Here is a 22,525-nt window from a genome sequence, read left to right on the forward strand (position 1 = left end):
CGGAGCTGATAGTGGAGACTGAAAACAATGGCTTCAGTCTTCCCAATATTTAATTGGAGGAAATTTTTGCTTATCCAGCACTGGATGTCAGACAAGCAGTTTGATAGTTTAGGTCAGTGGAGGAGTCAAGGGAAGTAAAAACAAGAAATGCTGGAAATACTCAGCAGGTCTGGCAGCGTCTGTGCGGAGAGAAGCAGAGTTAACATTTCAGGTCAGAGACCCTTCTTTAGAACTGACAAATATTAGAAATGTAAAAGGTTTTAAGCAAGTAAAGTGTGGATGGGGGCAAGAGATAACAAAAGAGAAGATGTTGATAGGACAGGGCCACAGAGAATAACTGACCAGAAGGTCATGGAACAAAGGCAAACGGTATGTTAATGGTGTGCTGAAAGACAAAGCGTTAGTACAGAGAGGGTGTGAATGACTAACGCACAGAGCACGCCAAGCACAAACATAAAAAACACGTTATAAAAAAACAAAACACTGGGTAAGCACAGTGGAAACAAACTAAACAAACTGAAAAACCTAAAATAAAATAAATGTGGGCGGCACAGTGGCGCAGTGGTTAGCACCGCAGCCTCACAGCTCCAGGGACCCGGGTTCGATTCTGGGTACTGCCTGTGCGGAGTTTGCAAGTTCTCCCTGTGTCTGCGTGGGTTTCCTCCGGGTGCTCCGGTTTCCTCCCACATGCCAAAGACTTGCAGGTTGATAGGTTAATTGGCCATTATAAATTGCCCCCAGTATAGGTAGGTGGTAGGGAAATATAAAGGGACAGGTGGGGATGTGATAGGAATATGGGATTAGTGTAGGATTAGTATAAATGGGTGGTTGATGGTCGGCACAGACTCGGTGGGCCGAAGGGCCTGTTTCAGTGCTGTATCTCTAAAACTAAAAAAGGTAAAAGAAAAAATAACAGCATAAAAAGGGGGACTCGTCATGCTCTAAAATTATTGAACTCAATGTTCAGTCTGGCAGGGAAGTCAAGGGAAGTGGTGGTGAGGTACAGCTGGGTGTTATCAATGTACATGTGAAAACTGATGCTGTGTTTTTGGGTGATGTCGCCAAGAGCCAGCATGTAGATGAGAAATAGGAGGGGCCAGGGATAGATCCTTGGGGGACATCAAAGGTAATGGTGCGAGAGTAGGAAAAGAAGTCATTACAGGTGATTCTCTGGCTATCCTTGGATAGATAAGGATGGAGCAGGGCAAGTGCAGTCCCACCCAGCTGGGCGACAGTGAAGAGACGTTGGAGTAGGATGGTGTGATCAACAATGTTAAAGGCTGCAGACAGGTCAAGAAGGATGAGGTTGGATAGTTTACCTTTGTCACAATCACATAGGATGTCATTTGTGACTTTGAGAGCCGTTTCAATACTGTAACGGGTGCAAAACCAAATTGGAAGGATTCACACGTGGAATTCTTGTGAAGATGGGCGTGGATTTGGGAGGTGACAACATGTTCAAGGACTTTGGAGAGGAAAGGGAGGTCAGTAGTTTGTAAGGAAGGAGGGGCCAAGCGTTGGTTTTTTGAGGAGAGGGTGATGACGGCAGATTTGAAGGAGTGAGGGACAGTAGCTGAAGAGAGAGAAATGTTAATAATATCAGCTAACTTGGGAACCAGGAAGGAAAGTTGGATGGTCAGCAGTTTGGTGGGAATAGGGTCAAGGGAACAGGAGGTGGGTCTCATGGAAAAAATGAGCTCAGTGAGGACATGGGAGGGAGATGGAAGAGAAACTAGAGAAGAACGCAAGTTCAGGGCTAGAGCGGGGGCAACTTTAGACGCCATTGGGCTCAGGGAAGGGAGGAAAGTGGCAGAGGCAGCTGATCGCTCTCAAACCTATTGACTAAAATATCCATGAGCTCCTTGCAGTTGTTGGAGGTGAGGGTGGAGGAGACAGGGAAAAGGGATCGAAGAAGACTGCCATAAAGAAAAAAAGCTGGGATTATCTTAGCATTCCAGGATGATCCTGGAATAGGAAGCAGTTTTGGCAGACAAGAGCAGGACTCTATACTGCTTTATGTGGTCCAGCCAGATCTGATGCAAATTAGGTAGATTCTTTTCACAAAATAGCTTTTTTGGGATATGGTATGTGACTAATTTGAGACATGCTTGCAAGTAAATGCCTGGTCCCCAAAGCTGTCCACCACTAGGGTTTTCCTGGTGTCATTTCTGGGTCTGTTGTAGAATAATTGATTGACATTGGTTGCTATAATTAGTCCCATCATTGTATTATGTTCAGCAAGATGGTAGATGGCGAACTAGCTGGACCTTGGTCTTTCTTCGTCTCGTAGTTCCTATTCTCCAAATAAGATCATAAGAAATAGGAGCAGGAGTAGGTCATTCGAGCCTGCTCCACCATTCAATAAGATCATGGCTGATCTAATTGTGGCCTTAACTCCACTTTCCCACCTGCCCCCCATAACTCTTGACTTCCTTGTAGATCAAAAATCTGTCTAACTCAGTCTTGAGTATATTCAATGACCCAGCCTCCACTGCTCTCTGGAGAAGAGTATTCCAAAGATTAATGAGCCTCTGAGAGAAGAAATTCCTCCTCATCTCCATCTTAAATCAGATACCCCTTATTTTGAAACTGTGCCCCCTAGTTCTAGATCCCCCACGAGGGGAAACTTCCTCTCAGCCTCTGCCCTGTCAAGCCCCCTCTGAATCTTACATGTTTCAATAAGATCACCTCTCATTTTTCTAAACTCCAATGAGTATAGGCCTAACCTGCTCAACTTTTCCTCATAAGACAAACCCCTTCATCCCAGGAATCTACCTAGTGAATCTTCTCTAAACTGCTTCCAATGTAACTATATCCCTACTTAAGCAAGGAGACCAAAACTGGATGCAGTACTCTAGGGTGCTGTCTCATCAATCCCCTGTACAGTTGTAGCAAGACTTCCCTACTTTTATACTTCATCCCCCTTGCAATAAAGGCCAACATTCCATTTGCCTTTGTAATTACTTGCTGTACCTGCATGCTAACTTCTTGTGATTCATGTACAAGAACACATAGATCTCTCTGTACCGCAGCATTCGGCAGTCCCTCTCCATGTAAATAATATTCTGCTTTTGTACTCCTACTGCCAAATTGGACAATCTCATATTTTCCCACATTGTACTCCATCTGTCAATGTTTTGCCTATTCACTTAACCTATCTATATCTCTTTGCAGACACCATGTGTCCTCCTCACAGCTTGCTTTCCTATCTATTTTTGTATCGTCAGCAAATTTGGCTGCAATACACTCAATCCCTTCATCCAAGTCATTAATATAGATCGTAAATAGTTGAGGCCCCAGCACTATTCCTGTGGCACTCCATTAGTTACAGTTTGCCAACCTGAAAATGCCCCGACTCTCTGTTTCCTGTTAGTTAGCCTATGAAAGCAATGCTATTGTTCCTGATCATGATGGACAAGGCCACTGGTTCTGTACTTCATGGATCAAGGATGTTTGTACATTTCGCACACCTACCCTACCATTCATGCATTAATTTCTCAAGGGCAAATAGAGTAATTCCCAAACACAGCTGGGTTGCACGATCCTCCTCTTGTGCTTGCTTTTTTGAATGATTTTCTTACTTTTCCTTTCTATCTCCTTTTTTTTCCTAACTCTCTTAATCCACTCTTTCCCTCCCTCTGTTTCTCTTTCTGCATCTACTTTGACTAAGTCTCACCCTATTTCCCTATCCATCATTTGCTCTATTTTTTTCTCTATCCTTTTACTGGTTAAGGAGCTAGACCCTTGAGCACAATGCTTATGGGGTCCCAGATTTGACATTGACCTCACTGTGCCATTATCACTTCAACATTCTAGCATTTTGGAAATATTCCAAAGATTTTTTGTTAAACCATCTTGATTTGAGGCAGCTTAGTTAACATCTGTATAAATTACATTTACAACATAAACCTATTTTTTTATTTAAAAATGAGGGTTCCGATATTTACTCGGAACAGCAAGAGAATGCGGGGGAGGAGGATTTCCAGATGGGAAACCTGGAAGTAAGGATTTCCCACACGTCCTGCCAAATTTAACGACAGACGTCTTTTAAATTTTTTCAAAGGTTTCTCACCCGATAGCCAGTCTGTTCGTCGGGCTGGTGGACAGCAGCCGGGGAGCAGATGTCGGATAAATCTCTAACATTCTCTATTTTAGTTTAGAGATACAGCACTGAAACAGGCCTTCGGCTGTGCCAACCATCAACCTCCCATTTATACTAATCCTACACTGATTCCATATTCCTACCACATCCCCACCTGTCCCTATATTTCCCTACCACCTACCTATACTAGGGGCAATTTATAATGGCCAATTAACCTATCAACCAGCAAGTCTTTGGCATGTGGGAGGAAACCGGAGCACCCGGAGGAAACCCACGCAGGCACAGGGAGAACTTGCAAACTCTACACAGGCAGTACCCAGAATTGAACCCGGGTCACTGGAGCTGTGAGGCTGCGGTGCTAACCACTGCGCCACTGTGCCGCCCTATTCCAGCTTCTGCTGTGGTGGGGTTTGAATCCATGTCCCCAGAGCAACACCCTGGGTCTCTGGGTTACTAGTCCAGTGACAATACCACTAGGCCACTGCCTCTCCATACCACTGACATTTCTCCAACATTTCTCTAACATTTAAATCTATCTGCTAAGTAGAAGCTGAAATACCAGTAGTCGGTAGGTGGTTACTCGTTGTTCATTCTATTTATAACAATTTGATTGTGTTTATTTAACTTCCATTTTTAGTGCAGTAAATAAATAATTCGAGGCATGCCAGGGCTGCTCACAACCGTCGAATGCACATCCTGTGCTATGTGGGGACTCCAGGATCCTACCCATATCCTGAACAACTACATGTGCAGAAAGTGCCACCAAATGCAAAGATTCAAGCGCTGAATCTTGGAACTTGAGCAGCTGGTGTCACTGAGGTGCATTCGTGTGGATGAGATACATGGATAGCACGTTTCAGGAGATGATCACCCCGCAGGTTAAGAGAGCGCAGACAGAGAGGGGCTGGGTGGCTGCCAGACAGACAAGAAGGACAAGGCAGGTAGTGTAGGAATCCCCAGAGGGCATCCTGCTATCTAACCGATATTCAGTTCTGAGCACTGATGGGAGAGAGGGTTCCTCTGGAGAGTGCAGCGAGAGTCATGACCAGAGCACCATGGTTGGCTCAGCTGTGCAGGGAGGGAGTAGAAAAGACAGGAGAGCAAATAGCAGTCGGGGATTCCATAGTTAGGGGAACAGACAGGCGTTTCTGTGGTCGCAGATGTGATTCCAGGATGGTATGCTAACTCCCTGGTGAAAGGGTCATGGATGTCACTGAGTAGCTACAGAGCATTCTGGATGGCGAGGGTGCACAGCCAGAGGTCGTGGTCCACATTGGTGCCCAACAATTTAGGTAGAAAAAGGGATGAGGTCCTGCAGGCTGAGTTTAGGAAGTTAGGAAAGAGATTAGCAAGCAGGACCTCAAAGGTAGTAATCTCCGGATTACTTCCAAGGCCACGTGCTAGTGGACTATAGAAATAGAAGAATTCACCAGCTGAATGCGTGGCTGGAGAGATGGCAGGAGGGAGGGCTTCAGATTTCTGGGGCATTGGGACCGGTTCTGGAGAAGGTGGGACCTGTACAAGCCGGGCGGTCTGCACCTGAACAGGACTGGGACAAATATCCTTGCAGGAAGATTTTCTGGTGCTGTTACCGATGGTTTAAACTAGATTGGCAGGGGGATAGGAACCTGAGGGCAGTTTTAGATAGGACAAATCCAGAGCAGGGAACGGGAGGCAGAAAATTAGTGAGTGACTCTGAAAGACCGAAGAAGCAAAGGTTAAAAAGTGTACAACGCAGGAATTTGGCTGTGTTAAAAGGTATTTATTTAAATGCAAGGAGTATAGCAAATAAAGCCGATGAGCTGAGGGCACAGGTAGACACGTGGCAACGTGATATTGCCATAATGGAATTTTGGTTTAAAGAGGGGCAAAAATGGCTGCTCAACATCCCTGGATATAGAGTTTTCAGGCAGGATAGAGAGGGGGATAAAAAAGGAGGGGGTGTAGCATTATTGGTTAAAATATCAATTACAGCTGTGAAGAGGGATGATATGCGAAATTAATCATCAAATGAGGCCATATGGGTTGAGCTCAGAAATAAGAAAGGGGCAGCCACACTACCAGGAGGGAGTGAGAGGGAGATAGAACAAATATGTAGACAAATTTCTGAGTGCAAAAACAAAAGGGCAATCATAGTTGGGGATTTCAACTAAAATAATATCAACTGGGATACAAACCGTGTGAAGAGCACAGAGGGCACAAAATTCTTCTTTTTTAGCCAGCATGTAACAAGCCCAACGAGAGGGGGTGCAATTCTAGATTTAGTCTTAGGTAATGAAGCTGGGCAAGTGGATGAAGTAGCAGTGGGTGTTCATTTTGGAGATAGTGATCATAATATAGTGAGATTTAGTATTATTATGGAAAAGAACAAATCTAGAACAGGAATAAGAGTTCTAAATTGGGGGAAGGCAAATTTTACGAAGCTGTGAGGTGATCTGCGAAAGTGGACTGGATACAGCTACTTGAAGGAAAATCAGTGGCAAACCAATGGGAGGCATTCAAAAGTGAGATACTGCAGGCACAGTGTAGGCATGTCCCCACAAAGAAAAAGGGTGGTATTGCCAAATCTAGAGCCCCCTGGTTATCTAGAAGCTTACAGGGTAAAATTAGGCAGAAAAAGAAAGCTTATGACGTCACAAAAAGCTTAATACTTTAGAAAGCCTAGAGGAGTATAGAAAGTGCAGAGGCGAAGTAAAAAAGGAAATTAGGAAAGCAAAGAGAGGACATGAAAAAATATTGGCAGGTAAAATCAAGGAAAACCCAAAGATGTTTTATGAGTACGTTAAGAGCAAGAGGATAACTAAGGAAAGGTTAGGGCCTATCAGAGATGTACAAGGGAACCTATGCATGGTTGAGGAAGATGTGGCTACCCGACGGGACCCAACGACATGTGTCTGGGTCGGGTCGGGTTGCCCTTCGGGGTCCGGCTTTTGGGCACGGGTCAGATCAGGCCGGGTCAGACACACTCTATCATCACCTCCGGTACGTGGCTCCAATCTTAATATACTTTTTAAACAACCTTTCAAGTCCAGTTACAGTTTTTGTTGCTTATCTGCACAAAAGTGAAAAATAGAAGCTAGGTTAACTGAACATTCCGGTGGTCGGGTTGGGCTTGGGTCGGATGTGGTGTTGTCGGGCTCGGGTCAGGTTTTATTTGCAGACCCGAGCCGGCCTTTAATGTGGGCAGGGTTCTTAATGAGTACTTTGTCTCTGTCTTCACAAAGGAGAGGGATGAGGCAGACATTGTCGTTAAAGAGGAGGAGTGTGGAATATTAGATATGATAAGCATAATAAGAGAGGAAGTACTAGAGGGTCGGACATCCTTGAAAGTGGATAAATCACCAGGGCCATTTGGATTGTATCACAGGCTGTTAAAGGAAGCAAGGGAGGAAATAGCAGATGCTCTGAGGATCATTTTCAAATCACAGAATCACAGAATTGTTACAGTGCAGAAGGGGGCCATTCGGCCCATTATGTCCGCACCGGCTCTCCGAAAGAGCAAGTCACTCGGTACCATTCCCCTGCCTTCTCCCCGAATACTTCAATTGAACCTGCCTCCACCACACTCTCAGGCAGTGCATTCCAGACCTTAACCACTCTCTGCGTGAAGAAGTTTTTCCTCATGACACTTTTGCGTCTCTTACCAAATACCTTAAATCTGTGCCCTCTCATACTCGATCCATTCACGAGTGGAAACATTTTCTCTTTATCTACTGTGTCCAGACAGCTCATGATTTTGAATACCTCTATCAAGTCACCTCTCTGCCTTCTCTTCTCCAAGAAAAACAGTCCTAACTTCTCCAGTCTATCTTCATAACTGAAATTCTTCATCCCTGGAACCATTTTCGTGAATCTTTTCTGCACTCTCTCCAATGCCCTCACGCTTTTCCTAAAGTGCGGCGCCCAGAACTGAACGCAGTACTCCAGCTCAGGCCAAACTAGTGTCTCATGCAAGGTCAACATAACTTACTTGCTCTTGTACTCTATGCCCCTATTAATAAAGCCCAGGATACTGTATGCTTTATTAACCGCTCTCTCAACCTGTCTTGCCACCTTCAATATACACCCAAGTCCCTCTGCTCCTGCACCCCCTTTAGAATTGTACCCTTTATTTTATAATGTCTTTCCATATTCTTCCTACCAAAATGAATCACTTCACATTTCTCTGCATTGAACTCCATCTGCCACCTGTCTGCCCATTCCACCAACTTGTCTATGTCCTTTTGGAGTTCGACACTATCCTCCTCACAGTTCACAATGCTTCCAAGTTTCGTATCCGCTGAAAACCTTGAAATTGTGCCCTGTACACCAAGGTATAGGTCATTAATATACATCAGGAAAAGTAAGGGTCCCACCACTGACATCTGGGGAACTCCACTACAAACCTTCCTCCAGCCTGAAAAACATCCATTAACCACTACTCTTTGTTTCCTGTCACTCAGCCAATTCCGTATCCATGTTGCTACTGTCGCTTTTATTCCATGAGCTATAGGTTTGCTCATAAGTCTGTTGGGTGGCAGTGTATCACCAACCATCTATTACCTCCTCAAAATCTCCAGTAAGTTAGTTAAACATGATTTTCCCTTAAGAAATCCATGCTGGCTTTCTTTAATTAACCTGGATTTATCCATGTGACTATTAATTTTGTCCCAAATTATTTTTTCTAGAAGCTTCCCTACCACCGAAGTTAAACTGACTGGTCTGTAGTTTCTGGGCTTATCTTTCCTCCCATTTTTGAACAAGGGTGTAACATTTACAATTCTCCAGTCCTCTGGCACCACCCCTGAGTCTAAGGAAGACTGAAAAATTATAGCCAGTGCCTCCACGATTTCCACCCTCACTTCAATCAGTACCAGTCCTGGTGCTGTATCCACTTTTAGTACAGACAGCCTCTCTAATAGATCCTCTTTATCAATTGTAAATGCTTCTAGTGTCTGAGTTACCTCCTGTTCCACCATTGCCTAGGTTGCATTTTCTTCCCTAGTAAAGACAGTGGCAAAGTATTCATTTAATACCTCATCTATGCCCTCTGCTTCCATGTGTAAATCCCCTTTATGGTTCCTAATCGGCCCCACTCCTCTTCCCACTGTTTTACTATTTATATGTTTATAGAAAACTTTGGGATTTCCTTTAATGCTAGCTGCCAGTCTCTTTTCATGCTCTCTATTTGCTTGTCTTATTTGCTTTTTCACTTCCTCTCTGGACCTTCTTTATTAAGCCTGGTTCTCAATAGTATTTTCTACCTGGCATCTGTCATAAGCACACTTTTTCTATCTTAATCTCTACCTCTTGTCATCCATGGAGCTCGCTAGATACAGGTGAAGTACCAGAGAATTGGAGGTCTGCGAACGTTGCACCATTGTTTAAAAAGGCTGTGAGGGATAGGACAAATAATTATAGGCTCTTCAGTCTGACCTCGGTGGGTAAATTATTAGAATCAATTCTGAGAGATAGGATAAACTGTCGTTTAGAAAGGCACAAATGAATCAGGGATAGTCAGCATGGATTTGTTAAGGGAAGGTCGTTTCTTACTAACTTAATTGAATTTTTTGAGGAAGTAACAAGGAGGATTGATGAGTGTAGTGCGGTGGATGTGGCCTACATGGATTTTAGTAAGTCATTTGACAAGGTCCCACATGGCAGACTGGTAAGAAAAGTAAAAGCCCATGGGATACAGGGAAATGTGGCGAGTTAGATCCAAAATTGGCTCAGTGACAGGAAACAAAGGGTAATGTTTTTGCAAATGGAAAGCGGTTTCCAGTGGTGTTCCACAGGGCTCGGTGTTCGGTCCCTTGCTGTTTGTGGTATGTATTAATGATTTGGACTTAAATGTGGGAGGCATGTTTGGGAAATTTGCTGATGACACAAAAATTGGCCATGTAGTTAATAGTGAGGAGGAAAACCATGGATTCCAGAATGATATCAATGGTTTGGCTGAGTGGGTGGAAAAATGCCAAATGGAATTCAATCTGGAGAAGTGTGAGGTAACTCACTTGGGGAGGGAAAATAAAGCAAGGGAGGACACAATAAATGGGAGGATATTGAGCGGGATAGAGGAAGTGGGAGACCTTGAAGTGCATGTCCACAAGTCCCTGAAGGTGGCAGGACAGGTAGCTAGAGTGGTGAAGAAGACATATGGAATGCTTTCCTGTATCGGCCGAGGTATAGAATACAAAAGCAGGGATGTAATGCTGGAACTGTATAAAATGCTGGTTAGGCCACAGCTGGAGTATTGTATACAGTTCTGGTCACCACATTACAGGAAGGACATAATTGCTCTGGAGAGAGTACAGAGGAGATTTACAAGAATGTTGCCAGGGCTTGAAAATTGTAGGTATGAGGAAAGATTGGATAGGCTAGGGTTGTTTTCCTTAGAACAGAGGAGGATAAGAGGTGACTTAATTGAGATGTACAAGATTATGAGGGGCCTAGATAGAGTAGACAGGAAGGGCCTGTTTCCCCTGGCGGAGAGGTCAATTACCAAGGGGCACCGATTTAAGGTGATTGGTAGAAGGATTAGAGGGGACATGAGGAAAAACATTTTCATCCAGAGGGTGGTGGGTGCCTGGAATTCGCTGCCCAGATCAGTGATGGAGATAGAAACCCTCAGCTCATTTAAATGTTATCTGGGCCTGCACCTGAAGTGCTCCAACCTGCAAGGCTACGGACCAGGTGTTGGAAGGTGGGATTAGAATGGACGGCTAGTTTTTTCAGCTGGCGCAGACATGATGGGCTGAATGGCGTCTTTCTGTGCCGTAACTTTTCTATGGTTTCTATCTCAGGGTGGTCAGATATTGCAAGGAGTGAGATATGGACATTGCAAGGGGAATAATGACATCGGGGAGGTTGGAGTTGGGGATAGTGAATTCAACATTGCCGTAGGGTTTGAACATCGTGGAGGGGATGAATCTGACATCACAAGGGTCAGCCGATCGCATATAGGTAAGTTTGTTGCACCTGGGAGAAACACTGCTGATCCTGCTGACCCACAATGCAATAAGGACGCTTGCCTCATGAAAATGGAGGCACGCAACTTCCTTAAAAGATTTTAGTGCCTGACCCGCCTTCGGAGAGCAGGTTAATCGCCCAACCCCTGACCTACTTCAATTTAAACCAGAAGTGAGCGGGTTGGGGTCAGATTTGAGAATTAAGCATGTTTTTACCTTTGCATCCGCTCCCAAACCACTCATCCTTGGAAGTTAGTATTCTCTAAACCCCCCCCACCCCATCTCAAATGTCACAACAAATTGAGTAGATTTATCAACGTGGTTGATGTTGATGTGTAAATCCACATTATGGTGTTTTCTGTAGCGGTCTATTTGATGAAATTGATGTCATTGTCTTTTTATTTTCATGAACATACAAAAATGATCAGACAAGAAAAGAGCAACTTGTCCTTTTCGTTGTTTGTCATTTATTTCTGCAGCTTTATTGACTGATGTAGTTTGTTTTTGTTCCTGTACATTTTCACAGTTTTTTCTGAAAAGTTGGCTATTCTCGATGGCCTCTGATGTTTAGTTCAATATATTTTGTCTGGCTTCAATTATTTGCCACTTAATTCCACCACTTTTTCTAACTGAGCTGCTGCATTTTTGTTTCTGAGCTGTTTTTCTTTTGACGATCAGTACAATTGCACGTGAAATATATATCTGGTAAAATAATATGTAGAATATTATAGAGCAACATATCCTTTGATTTACTATGAGCAACAGCATAGGAGGTCCACCAGTTTCATAATACATGCATGACAGATATAATAATGTGTTATGATATAAGATAACCATGCAGATTAAGCGGAGCTTAATCCCATCAGTTGCTAGCATGTCAGAACCCAGAACAATGGACTATACTGGTGAAATGGTGAGCACCATGTCAAGCTAACAAGAAAAGCATTAAAGGAAACTGTATTTTAAATTTTAAAATTAGACCCAACAACTTTACAGCATTTTATTTAGGTTCATATATTCTGGAATTATAATTATAAAATCGCAATGCCTATAGATTATTTTGATATTTTTTACTCTTCCATCATGCTTGAGTTTTCATGGAGTCCCTAACTAATTGGCAGCAATGCTGACTGGCATCTCTTTCCTATTATATCTGTTACAAGACAATATTCTCTTATCTGCAGAGTTTGTTAAAAATGTTAAATGTTCTTTCCTTGCAGAAATTGCCAGCCTGTTGTTTGTGTGGGGTTAGAGGTCACCTTCAGAGAGGCTGTCCGTTGAGACATTGTACAAACTGCAGCATGCCTGGGCACTGGTTTCGGAACTGCATTGAAAGGGCATATTGGAAAAAACAGTGTCATCGTTGTCAGATGACTGGGCACTATGCTGATGTGAGTATTCTATTCATTAGAGAAACAAAGAATGTCAATGGCACGCATGCTTTTTAAAATGAGAAGGGCGAATACACTTGTGAATTCCCAAAATGCTATCACTAAGGAATCAGTTTACACATATTCCTTTGTGTTTATAGCTGTAATTCTTTTGTTTTGTAATTGCAATATTTATGAATTTTGACTGACCATTGATGTAGAATGTTGAAATGTATTCTTTCATGTTGATACACCTTTTAAAATGCAAACACAAGCCACATCTCAAAAAACATTTTTAAGGATATTTAAATTTTACGGATATAGATTGATTAGATGTGTGACTGCACTGAAGTGTAACACAAATTCACTGTTTCCCGTAAAGCAACTTCCATAGGGCTTGACCTTGCTGTGTTGAGCTGACTTACAGCATGCAGCAGGGCATCCTTAACAAAAACAAAGCTGACAAAACACCAGAGATTGCAGTAAAAATAGAAATGTAAGTTGTCTACAGTGATTGTAGTTCTGGTGCCAGGCCACAGATCAGTTAGTGCTGCAAGACTTTTTCTGAGTGGAACGGATATAGCAGCAGGGTCCCAAGTCTCCTGGGCAAGCCGCTCACTCATTAGGACCTGCCATTACCAGTACCAATGTTATGCATGTATGTGACGTGCATTCTGTTATTGTATGCTCTACTTGTCAGTGTGCAGTTTCCTGACACTCACTTATGTCACTCTTTATTCAGAAAGGAAGAAGCTTTTGATAATTTGACAAGACAAGCTCTTAAACGATCTAGGTCATGGCCTTCACTGTCTGTGATTGTGAACATATTTTCTGAAAGCCCTGTCAGTCATCATAGCTACATTTTCTCCCAGAGACCTCCTGGCAGAGTAGGATTTTTGCTAATTTATCCATTTGTGGTTACATATACATACAGTGTGTGAGTATGTGTATACATTTTGGAATTTTTTTCTGCAAGTCACTAAACAGTAGGTTATGATTTCCTGTGTTCTGTTCCCAGCAGGATTTTGTATAAAGGTCCTCTAGTACAAGACAGACAACTGTCTAAGGATAACTGAAAGAAGGAAAGGCCGTTTAGTGGTGTTTTGTGTTTGTTCATTGTTGTGGAAATATGAGAACTGGTGGCAAGGGCCCTGTCTATTGAGCACTCAAGTCTCTGTCAGCTGTCGCGGCCCGTTAAAAATTGAGTGTTTTATTTTCTTTGATGTTCACATTTGAGAATAGGGAAGTAGGAATTAAACAGCAGATGCATAAAGCTGTATTTTAATTTTCAGAACTGTAATTTACACCTGATAAATTATATAGAGAAAAGACACGAGCTGAGGCAGCACTGTGACTATTGAAAATAAATATTCTGTGTAGAAATATTGAAAGCTGAGAAATGTGCGCTTCCTGCCAAAGTTGGAGATGTAAGTATTTTGCACGCAGAAAAAGAAATAGAAAATGCAAATCAATAAAAGGACAAAGAAGTCTAACCTTTGAAAAAGTAAAATTAAAATATATGGGCAAATCAACAAATCTATTTCTATTTCTTATGCGTTTAAAGAAGACACATGCATCACTTACTCATGCTGTTTGTATCATCCCAACTATGATGTTCAGTTGTCCCTACACAAGAAGAGAACGGAAAGAAAATGTTATTAGTAACTCGCATGTTGTACCAATACACATTGAGATGAACCCTCAGCAAGAAAAAGTAGATTAATCGATTTCCCAAAATATATGTTATCAACAATTTCTGCATACAATTTGCTAACACGTTAGTGATAATGAATAACAGCCAGAGGGTATTTTAACCTGGATATCTTCTAAAAGTTGACCTGCAACAAAGCACACTTGTATGTAATTGCAGAGAAGGATAAACCGTCATGCACCATGCTGTTGCTGCTGCAAGGGTTTCATTTTATGGGCTCCACCTACAAAAATGAGGAAATAAGTATTTTCTGCTTTTTCAAAACAAAAACTCAGTGCAGCAGATTTGGGTGTTGGTTGTCTGAAGTACACTGAATCGAAGATTTTCTTTCTTTATATTTAAAATCTGAATTATTTCATCACTAATTGGAAGTACTTGTGTTTAAGATCCTAATTATTTCTTTTAGAAGGACTGCCAGTAAGCAAAATTGGAGGGAAAGTCAAACAGCATTTACTTTGCTGCTTATAAGCGAAGTCTGTAAAATTTTAACACATTTCTAATATTTTCTATTTATTTTTATAAAGCAAAGTTAAATCAATATGTAAAACAAAGTAAAGCATATTTTATTTGCAATGGTTCAGTCAATTTTTTAAAAAAGCTTGTGTTCCTATCGATTTGACTGTCGTGAAGAAATTTTCCCACTGACTTTTTTTTTCTAATGTTTGTTGCTTTTAAAAGACTAACATAAAAAATTGATATCTTGTTCTAAGAAATGTAGAATTAATTTTACCAGCAAGCTGTTATTATAGGAGTTTCTAATTTCCAAAATATTCAACATACTATACAATAAATAGACACTACTTAGGTCATTCCATGGCTAAAAGTGAATTGCTTGAAATAATCCTTTGCATAGTGAAACATGATTTGAACATGAGGACCTAAAACAGTTGTATCACTCACACACAAAATACTTAAATAATAGGCAAACATTTACTCAATTTTGTTCCATTTCAATGTTGTCAGAATTTGCAAAATTTGATGGTTATTTTATTTAGGTGTTGGGGTTGGGGGTGTAATTGGTACCTGGACAAAAAAATCAACCTTGGGTTATAGGTTAGGGATTAGCAAACCTGATAGTCTCAACATTGGTTTGAAAAAGAGAGTAAACTATTTTGTGGATGTCCTGATTTTGAAGTTCTTACATATACAATATTGTATTTTGAACTTTTTCTGAATAGTGTCTGTACTTTTATTGCTATTCATTCTTTGAGAATCTCTCGTGGGGTCTACTTGGTCAAGTTCAGAGAAAGTTTCTACGACATGAATTGGATTTGTCTGCATCCAGCAGGCAGTTGACCAAATACAGTTTCGCTGTTTGTCCAAATTCCAAACACTCCACTGAATCTTTTAAAGCACCTGTATTAATTTCAAATAAACACCTGGAGTGATACTCCTGCTGTCTTGTCCTCACATTTTATACAAGAATATCTTATATTGTATGATCTACATTTGAGTTCATTCTGATTACCATGCTACAAAGCTAAGGAAATATGCAAAACCCAGTGGAATTATGTTTATGCTGTGGCTGTGTTAAATTTTAGCGCCAGTGTCCTGAATATATCTGTGTCCTCCAGTGGCTGCTGATTTAATTGTTGCAGCTGCCAGATTTCACAAGTGACTAACAAGTCCTGACCAGTGATGTCAGGCTTTTGACAAAAGAGCACTATCCCAAACTGAAGTAAACCAGTGATCTTCCACACGTACAATTCATGTACTATTTGAAGTAGTGCTTTTGATTTCTAAGCATACTTTCTTTAATCACTCTTTGATCCTTCATTTTATGATGCCATCCGGCTTGCTATTAAATTGTCGACTGGACTAGGAAAGTTTGCATTTCTGAAGCTTTAATGAAATCCTTTCCAGTCTAACCTCTTTCAAACAGAAGATCAGCGGCTGTTTATTAGACCAAAACATCCATCCTGTTAAGCTGGTGTATTACTTGCTCTGAGTTGGTGTTTCTTTTCCTCTCTTATAGGCTTGTCCTGAGATATGGAGACAGTACCATTTAACGGTAAGTAATTTTTTTTTTACTAAAGGGCGGCACAGTGGCGCAGTGGTTAGCACCGCAGCCTCACAGCTCCAGGGACCCGGGTTCGATTCCGGGTACTGCCTGTGTGGAGTTTGCAAGTTCTCCCTGTGTTTGCGTGGGTTTTCTCCGGGTGCTCCGGTTTCCTCCCACAAGCCAAAAGACTTGCAGGTTGATAGGTAAATTGGCCATTATAAATTGTCACTAGTATAGGTAGGTGGTAGGGAAATATAGGGACAGGTGGGGATGTTTGGTAGGAATATGGGATTGGTGTAGGATTAGTATAAATGGGTGGTTGATGTTCGGCACGGACTCGGTGGGCCGAAGGGCCTGTTTCAGTGCTGTATCTCTAATCTAATCTAAAGCTTCATTCTAATTTTTCTGTAGCAAAATTCACCTGTTACAGATTTTTAATGTACTATCACAGACAAATCAGGAATTCTATTTTTCTATTCTATGACTTAGTGTCTGAATGCTGGTGCAGCTACCCATAGTGTGCTGAAGAATGATATTATGTAGGTAGAGCAGCAATCACTGTATCATGTTACTCATTTTTGTATGTCTTTTTTGGGCAGAGTATTTATTCAGGTAGAATCCATTGAATAAAATGGACATCTGTCAGCACTGCTGGTTACATAACAAGGTAGCATATGTGCCTGTTACAAATAGATAGAAGTCTGTTCTTTTTATGATTGCATGCATTTCATTTTTTTGTGAAGGAAAAGGCACTTGTAGTTCTGAGCACAATCACCCCTGTCTTCGTGCAGAACATTCCATTCAAAATATTCAAGGAGAACTCAATTTCCTTCTGTCGTTCTACAGCCATGTTAGATTACACACCTGGAGTGATACTCCTGCTGTCTTGTCCTCACATTTTATGCAAGAATATCTTATATTGTATGGTCTACATTTGAGTTCATTCTGATTACCATGCTACAAAGCTAAAGGAAATATGCAAAACCCAGTGGAATTATGTTTATGCTGTGGCTGTGTTAAATTTTAGCGCCAGTGTCCTAAATGTGTCTGTGTCCTCCAGTGGCTGCTGATTTAATTGTTGCAGCTGCCAGGTTTCACAAGTGACTAACAAGTCCTGACCACTGATGTCAGGCTTTTGTCAAAAGAGCAATATCCCAAAATGAAGTAAACTCTGCAGTAAAGTTGCTCAGTGAAATCATCAGAGTCTTCCATCAAGGCTGTCGAATCTTTTTAAAATGACCAGTGATCTCCCACACATACAATTCATGTACCATTTGAAGTAATGCTTTTGATTTCTAAATTAAGCATACTTTCTTTAATCACTCTTTGATTTTCTGTTGGAAGTAACAAAAATGTTATTTCAGCTGCGTGCAGACCGGACACTCTCCTTAGACAGCATGACCCTTTTTAAATTTTAATTCTAATATAGGTCTTCTCAAAGAATTTCCTGAATTTTGACTTGGTTTAATCAGTTCTAATGGTATGAGATTTACTGCAGGAAAGCACAACCCATAGAAGAAATCTGAGTTGAACAAAAGCGATGTAAGGTTTGACTGTGGCATTGATCCATAAATAAAAAGTGATTCAAGTTTTGTTATTTTTATACTTAATCCACATATTTTCACAAAATAAGCACCCGTCGAATTCCTATTATTTTGATTTCTTTTAAATTAAGAGTAATTTGAACAACTTTATTTTGCATTAGGAGACAATATGAATAATGGATCACATGCTCTTTTTGTTGGCAATGGCAAAGCATGAGCTGTTGATCACATCCAAACACTGCCATACTCAATGCCTCAGTGACATGAAACTCAGCTATGTCAGATACATTTGTAAACCCCTATCAGCAAAAATAAAGTGCATTAAAATAACACCCGAACAACACATGAAGGTTTAAAATTGGTTGGATCCTTAGTGACTGGATCTGTTACTGTGGTTTCTGTAATCTGTTTACCCCAGGATATGTCTGCATCCTTACAGTAGCAGTAAAAAGGCCCTCAAATACATCCCCCAAACTTACTTAAAAATAGTAATTTAAATGAATAGTGTGTAAATAAAAATAAAGTTGAGAGCCTGCAGTGTATTAGATTTAAAGAAAGGAATGGCATGGTTAAGCTGTCATAATAAGAAAGATCCTCCGACAGGACATGTTTATATTAGTGTCGCTTTCTAAAAAGGCAGTGCCTGAATTAACATTCTGAGGGGCTGAAGGACTTGCACAGCGTCTGATAAATCTGTTTTTCCATCAAATTTCTGTAATTGTATATTCTGAAAAAATAGTTTTTTTTGTAGAATTGCAGATCACAGGAACAGGCCCACAGTGCTAAGCATTAGGAAAAATGAGAACAGATTTTTGGATCCAGTGCAAAAATGTTACTGACTTTCAAAGGACTCCATCGTTTTGTTATTTTTTTTTCTTTAAGACACTGGAATGCAACTTATGTATTTGAATGTTCTAAATGAATATTTTACTCTTTAAACTAGATTAAAACAAATGGAAATATTTTAATACATATTTTCATATACACAATTATTAATATTTGATATTAAATACTATAAGTGTTTTCTGTGTGCAAGATGAAACAACGTGATTGTGATTCTCTACATTTCTTTAAGTTGAGCATTCAGCCAGAAAAATCATTCAACTGTTTATTTTGAAACATCTTGGTCGTACCAGTAATTGTATGATAATATGTATTAAGATTGCTCATTTGTTCAAGAGCCATGTTCTGATTTACACCAAACAAGCAGTATATAGTTATGATTCAATATAGTTAAAGGCTGTATACTGTACAGATTTTTAAGAGTACACTGCATTCACTGTGAATTTCATGCTGTCCTTCCTCTGGTCAATTATCACAAAGCAACAGAAGACAAATATAATTAAAACTTCCGTAAACTTCCATAAAATAACTATAAAGTAAATGAGGTTTACATATTGCAGTGTAAACCTATAACTTGTGTGGCAGGTTATTCTGTGAAGTATGATGGTTTGCATGAGAAACACAATGAATTACATTGTTGGAATATCCTCAATATAACAGAAATCCTCATGACCCCATTTACTGCAACATTCTACAGCAACTGTTACTTCTGCACATACGAACATACAAATTAGGAGCAGGAGTAGGCCACACGGCCCTTCAAGCCTGCTCTGCCATTCAATACGTTCATGGCTGAACTGATTACTCCACATTTCCACCTACCTCCAATAACCTTCCACCCCCCTGTTTATCGAGAATCTATCTACCTCTGCCTTAAAAATATTCAAAGACTCTGCTTCCACCGCCTTTTGAGGAAGAGAATTCCAAAGACTCATGACCCTCCGAGAGAAAAAATTTCTCCTCATCTCTGTCCTAAATGGGCGACTCCTTATTTTTGAACAGTGACCCCTAATTCTAGATTCTCCCACAAGGGGGAACATCCTTTCCACATCCACTCTGTCAAGACTCCCCTTGTATGTTTCAATCAAGTCACCTGTTACTCTACTAAACTCCAGCGGATACAAGCCTATCCTGTCCAACCTTTCCTCATAAGGCAGCCCGCCCATTCTAAGTAGTAGTCCAGTAAACCACCTCTGTACTGCCGTCAAACGTATTTACATCCTTCCTTAAATGAGGCGACTAGTACTGTACACAGTACTCCAGATGTGGTCTCTCCAATGCCCTGTATAGCTAAAGCATAGCCTCCCTACTTTTGTATTCTTTTCCCCTCGCGATAAACGATAACATTCTATTAGCTTTCCTAATTACATGCTGTACCTGCATATTAACCTTTTGTGATTCGTGCACTAGGACACCCAGATCCCTCTGCATCTCAGAGCTCTGCAATCTCTCACCATTTAGATAATATGCTTCTTTTTTATTCTTTCTGTCAAAGTGGACAATTTCACACTTTCCCACAATATACTCCATTTGCCAGGTCTTTGCCCACTCACTTAACCTATCTATATCCCTTTGTAGTCCCCTTATGTCCTCTTCACAAGTTACTTTCCTACCTATCTTTGTGTCATCAGCAAATTTAGCAACCATACCTTTGATCCCTTCATCTAAGTCATATTTATATAAATTGTAAAAAGTTGAGGCCCCAGCACAGACACCTGTGGCACACCACTCATTACATCTTGCCAACCAGAAAATTACCCATTTATGCCTACTCACTGTTTCCTGTTAGCTAGCCAATCTTCTATCCATGTTACCCCCTACACCATGAGCTTTTATTTTTTGCAGTAACCTTTGATGTGGCACCTTATCAAATACCTTCTGGAAATCTACGTACATTACATCCACCGGTTCCCCTTTATCCACAGCACATGTAACTCCCTCAATGAACTCCAATAAATTGGTTAAACATGATTTCCCTTTCACAAAACCATGTTGACTCTGCCTGATTACCTTGAAGTTTTCTAAATGCCCTGCTATACCTTCTTTAATAATTGCTTCTAACATTTTCCCTAAGATAGATGTTAAGCGAATTGGCCTGTAGTTTCCTGCTTTGTGTCTCCCTCCCTTTTTGAATAAAGGAGTTACATTCGCTATTTTCCAATCTAAAGGAACCTTCCCCGAATCTAGAGAATTTTGGAAAATTAAAACTAATGCATCAACTATCTCACTAGCCACTTCTTTTAACACCCTGGCATGAAGTCCATCAACACCCAGGTTCTTGTCAGCCCGCAACTCGAATAATTTGTTCAGTCCCACTTTTTTTTTAGAGATACAGCACTGAAACAGGCCCTTCGGCCCACCGAGTCTGTGCCGACCATCAACCACCCATTTATACTAATCCGACATTAATCCCATATTCCAACCACATCCCTACCTTCCCTCAATTCCCCTACCACCAACCTATACTAGGGGCAATTTATAATGGCCAATTTACCTATCAACCTGCAAGTCTTTGGCTGTGGGAGGAAACCAGAGCACCCGGCGAAAACCCACGCAGACGCAGGGAGAACTTGCAAACTCCGCACAGGCAGTACCCAGAATCGAACCCCGGGTCGCTGGAGCAATGAGGCTGCGGTGCTAACCACTGCGCCACTGTGCCACCCCTGGTGATTGTAATTTTCTTCAGTTCCTCCCTTCCATTTCCTGACTTACAGCTCATGCTGGGATGTTACTTGTATCCTCAATAGTGATGTCCGATGCAAAATATCTGTTCAATTCATCTGACATCTCTTTATTATCCATTGTTAATTCCCCAGACTCACTTTCTATAGGACCAATGCTCACTTTGTTAACTCTTCTTTTTTAAATATCTATAGAAACCCTTACTATCTGTCTTTATATTTCTAGCGAGCTTTCTCTCGTACTCTAATTTTACCTTCCTTATCAATCTTATTGTCATTCTTTGCTGTTTTTTATATTCTGTCCAATCTTCTGACCAGCCTCCCATCTTTGCGCAGTTATAGGCTTTTTCTTGACGTTTGATACTATCTTCAACTGTTTTAGTTAACCATGGATGGCGGGTCCCAACCTTGGAATTTTTCTTTCTTGTTGAAATGTATCTATTCTGTGTATTCTGAAATATCCCCTTAAATGTCTGCCACTGCATCTCTATTGAACTCTCCTTTAACCTGATTTGCCAGTTCACTTTAGCTAGTTCTGCTTTCATGCCCTCATAATTTGCCCTTATTTAAGTTTAAAATACTAGTCTTGGACCCACTCTTCTCTCTCTCAAACTGAATGTAAAATTCAATCATATTATAATCGCTGCTATCTAGGGGTGCCTTAACTATGAGGTCATTAATTAATTCTATCTCGTTGCACAATACCAGGTCTAGTATAACCTGCTCTCTGGTTGGCTCCAGAATGTATCGTTCCAAGAAATTATCCCGAAAACATTCTATGTACTCCTCATCTAGGCTGCCTCTGCCCATCTGATTTTTCCAGTCTGTATGTAGGTTAAAATCCCCCATAATTATCGCTGTACCTTTCTGACAAGCTGCCGTTATTTCTTCCTTTATACCCCATCCTACAGTGTGGTTAATGTTAGGTGGCCTGTACACCACTCCCACAAGTGACTTCTTGCCTTTGTGATTTCCCATCTCTACCCAAACTGCTTCTACATCTGCGACGTTCAGGCAAAACAATATAAAATTGCAGCAGAAGTGCCTTGCCCCCTAATATAAATAGTACAGACTTTCACCTGCTGATATTCAGTCACATCAAGATAAAACCTTGCAAATATATTACATGCTGCTATGTATTTTAACAAATTATGCGTTAATGTAATACATAAGTGCATAGGAGTGGGAGTAGGCCATTCAGCCACTCAAACCTGTTCTGCCATTCAGTTAGATCATGGCTGATCTGTACCTCAACTCCATTACCTGCCCTTGCTCTATATCGCTTGATACCCTTACCTAACGAAAATTTATCGATTTCAGTCTTG

General features: G+C 41.0%; 1 protein-coding gene across 1 annotated transcript in view; it reads left to right on the top strand.

Annotated features, from left to right (window-relative positions):
- zcchc7 (zinc finger, CCHC domain containing 7) overlaps positions 1-22,525 on the top strand; it is a 398,044-nt gene that overhangs the window by 285,027 nt on the left and 90,492 nt on the right. The window contains exons 5-6 of the mRNA XM_068030315.1: positions 12,270-12,440; positions 16,106-16,141. Coding sequence (XP_067886416.1) covers positions 12,270-12,440; positions 16,106-16,141 — 207 coding nt within the window. The remainder of the gene's footprint in view (positions 1-12,269; positions 12,441-16,105; positions 16,142-22,525) is intronic.

Source organism: Heterodontus francisci, chromosome 4, assembly GCF_036365525.1.
Source record: "Heterodontus francisci isolate sHetFra1 chromosome 4, sHetFra1.hap1, whole genome shotgun sequence".
NCBI classification, from domain to species: domain Eukaryota; kingdom Metazoa; phylum Chordata; class Chondrichthyes; order Heterodontiformes; family Heterodontidae; genus Heterodontus; species Heterodontus francisci.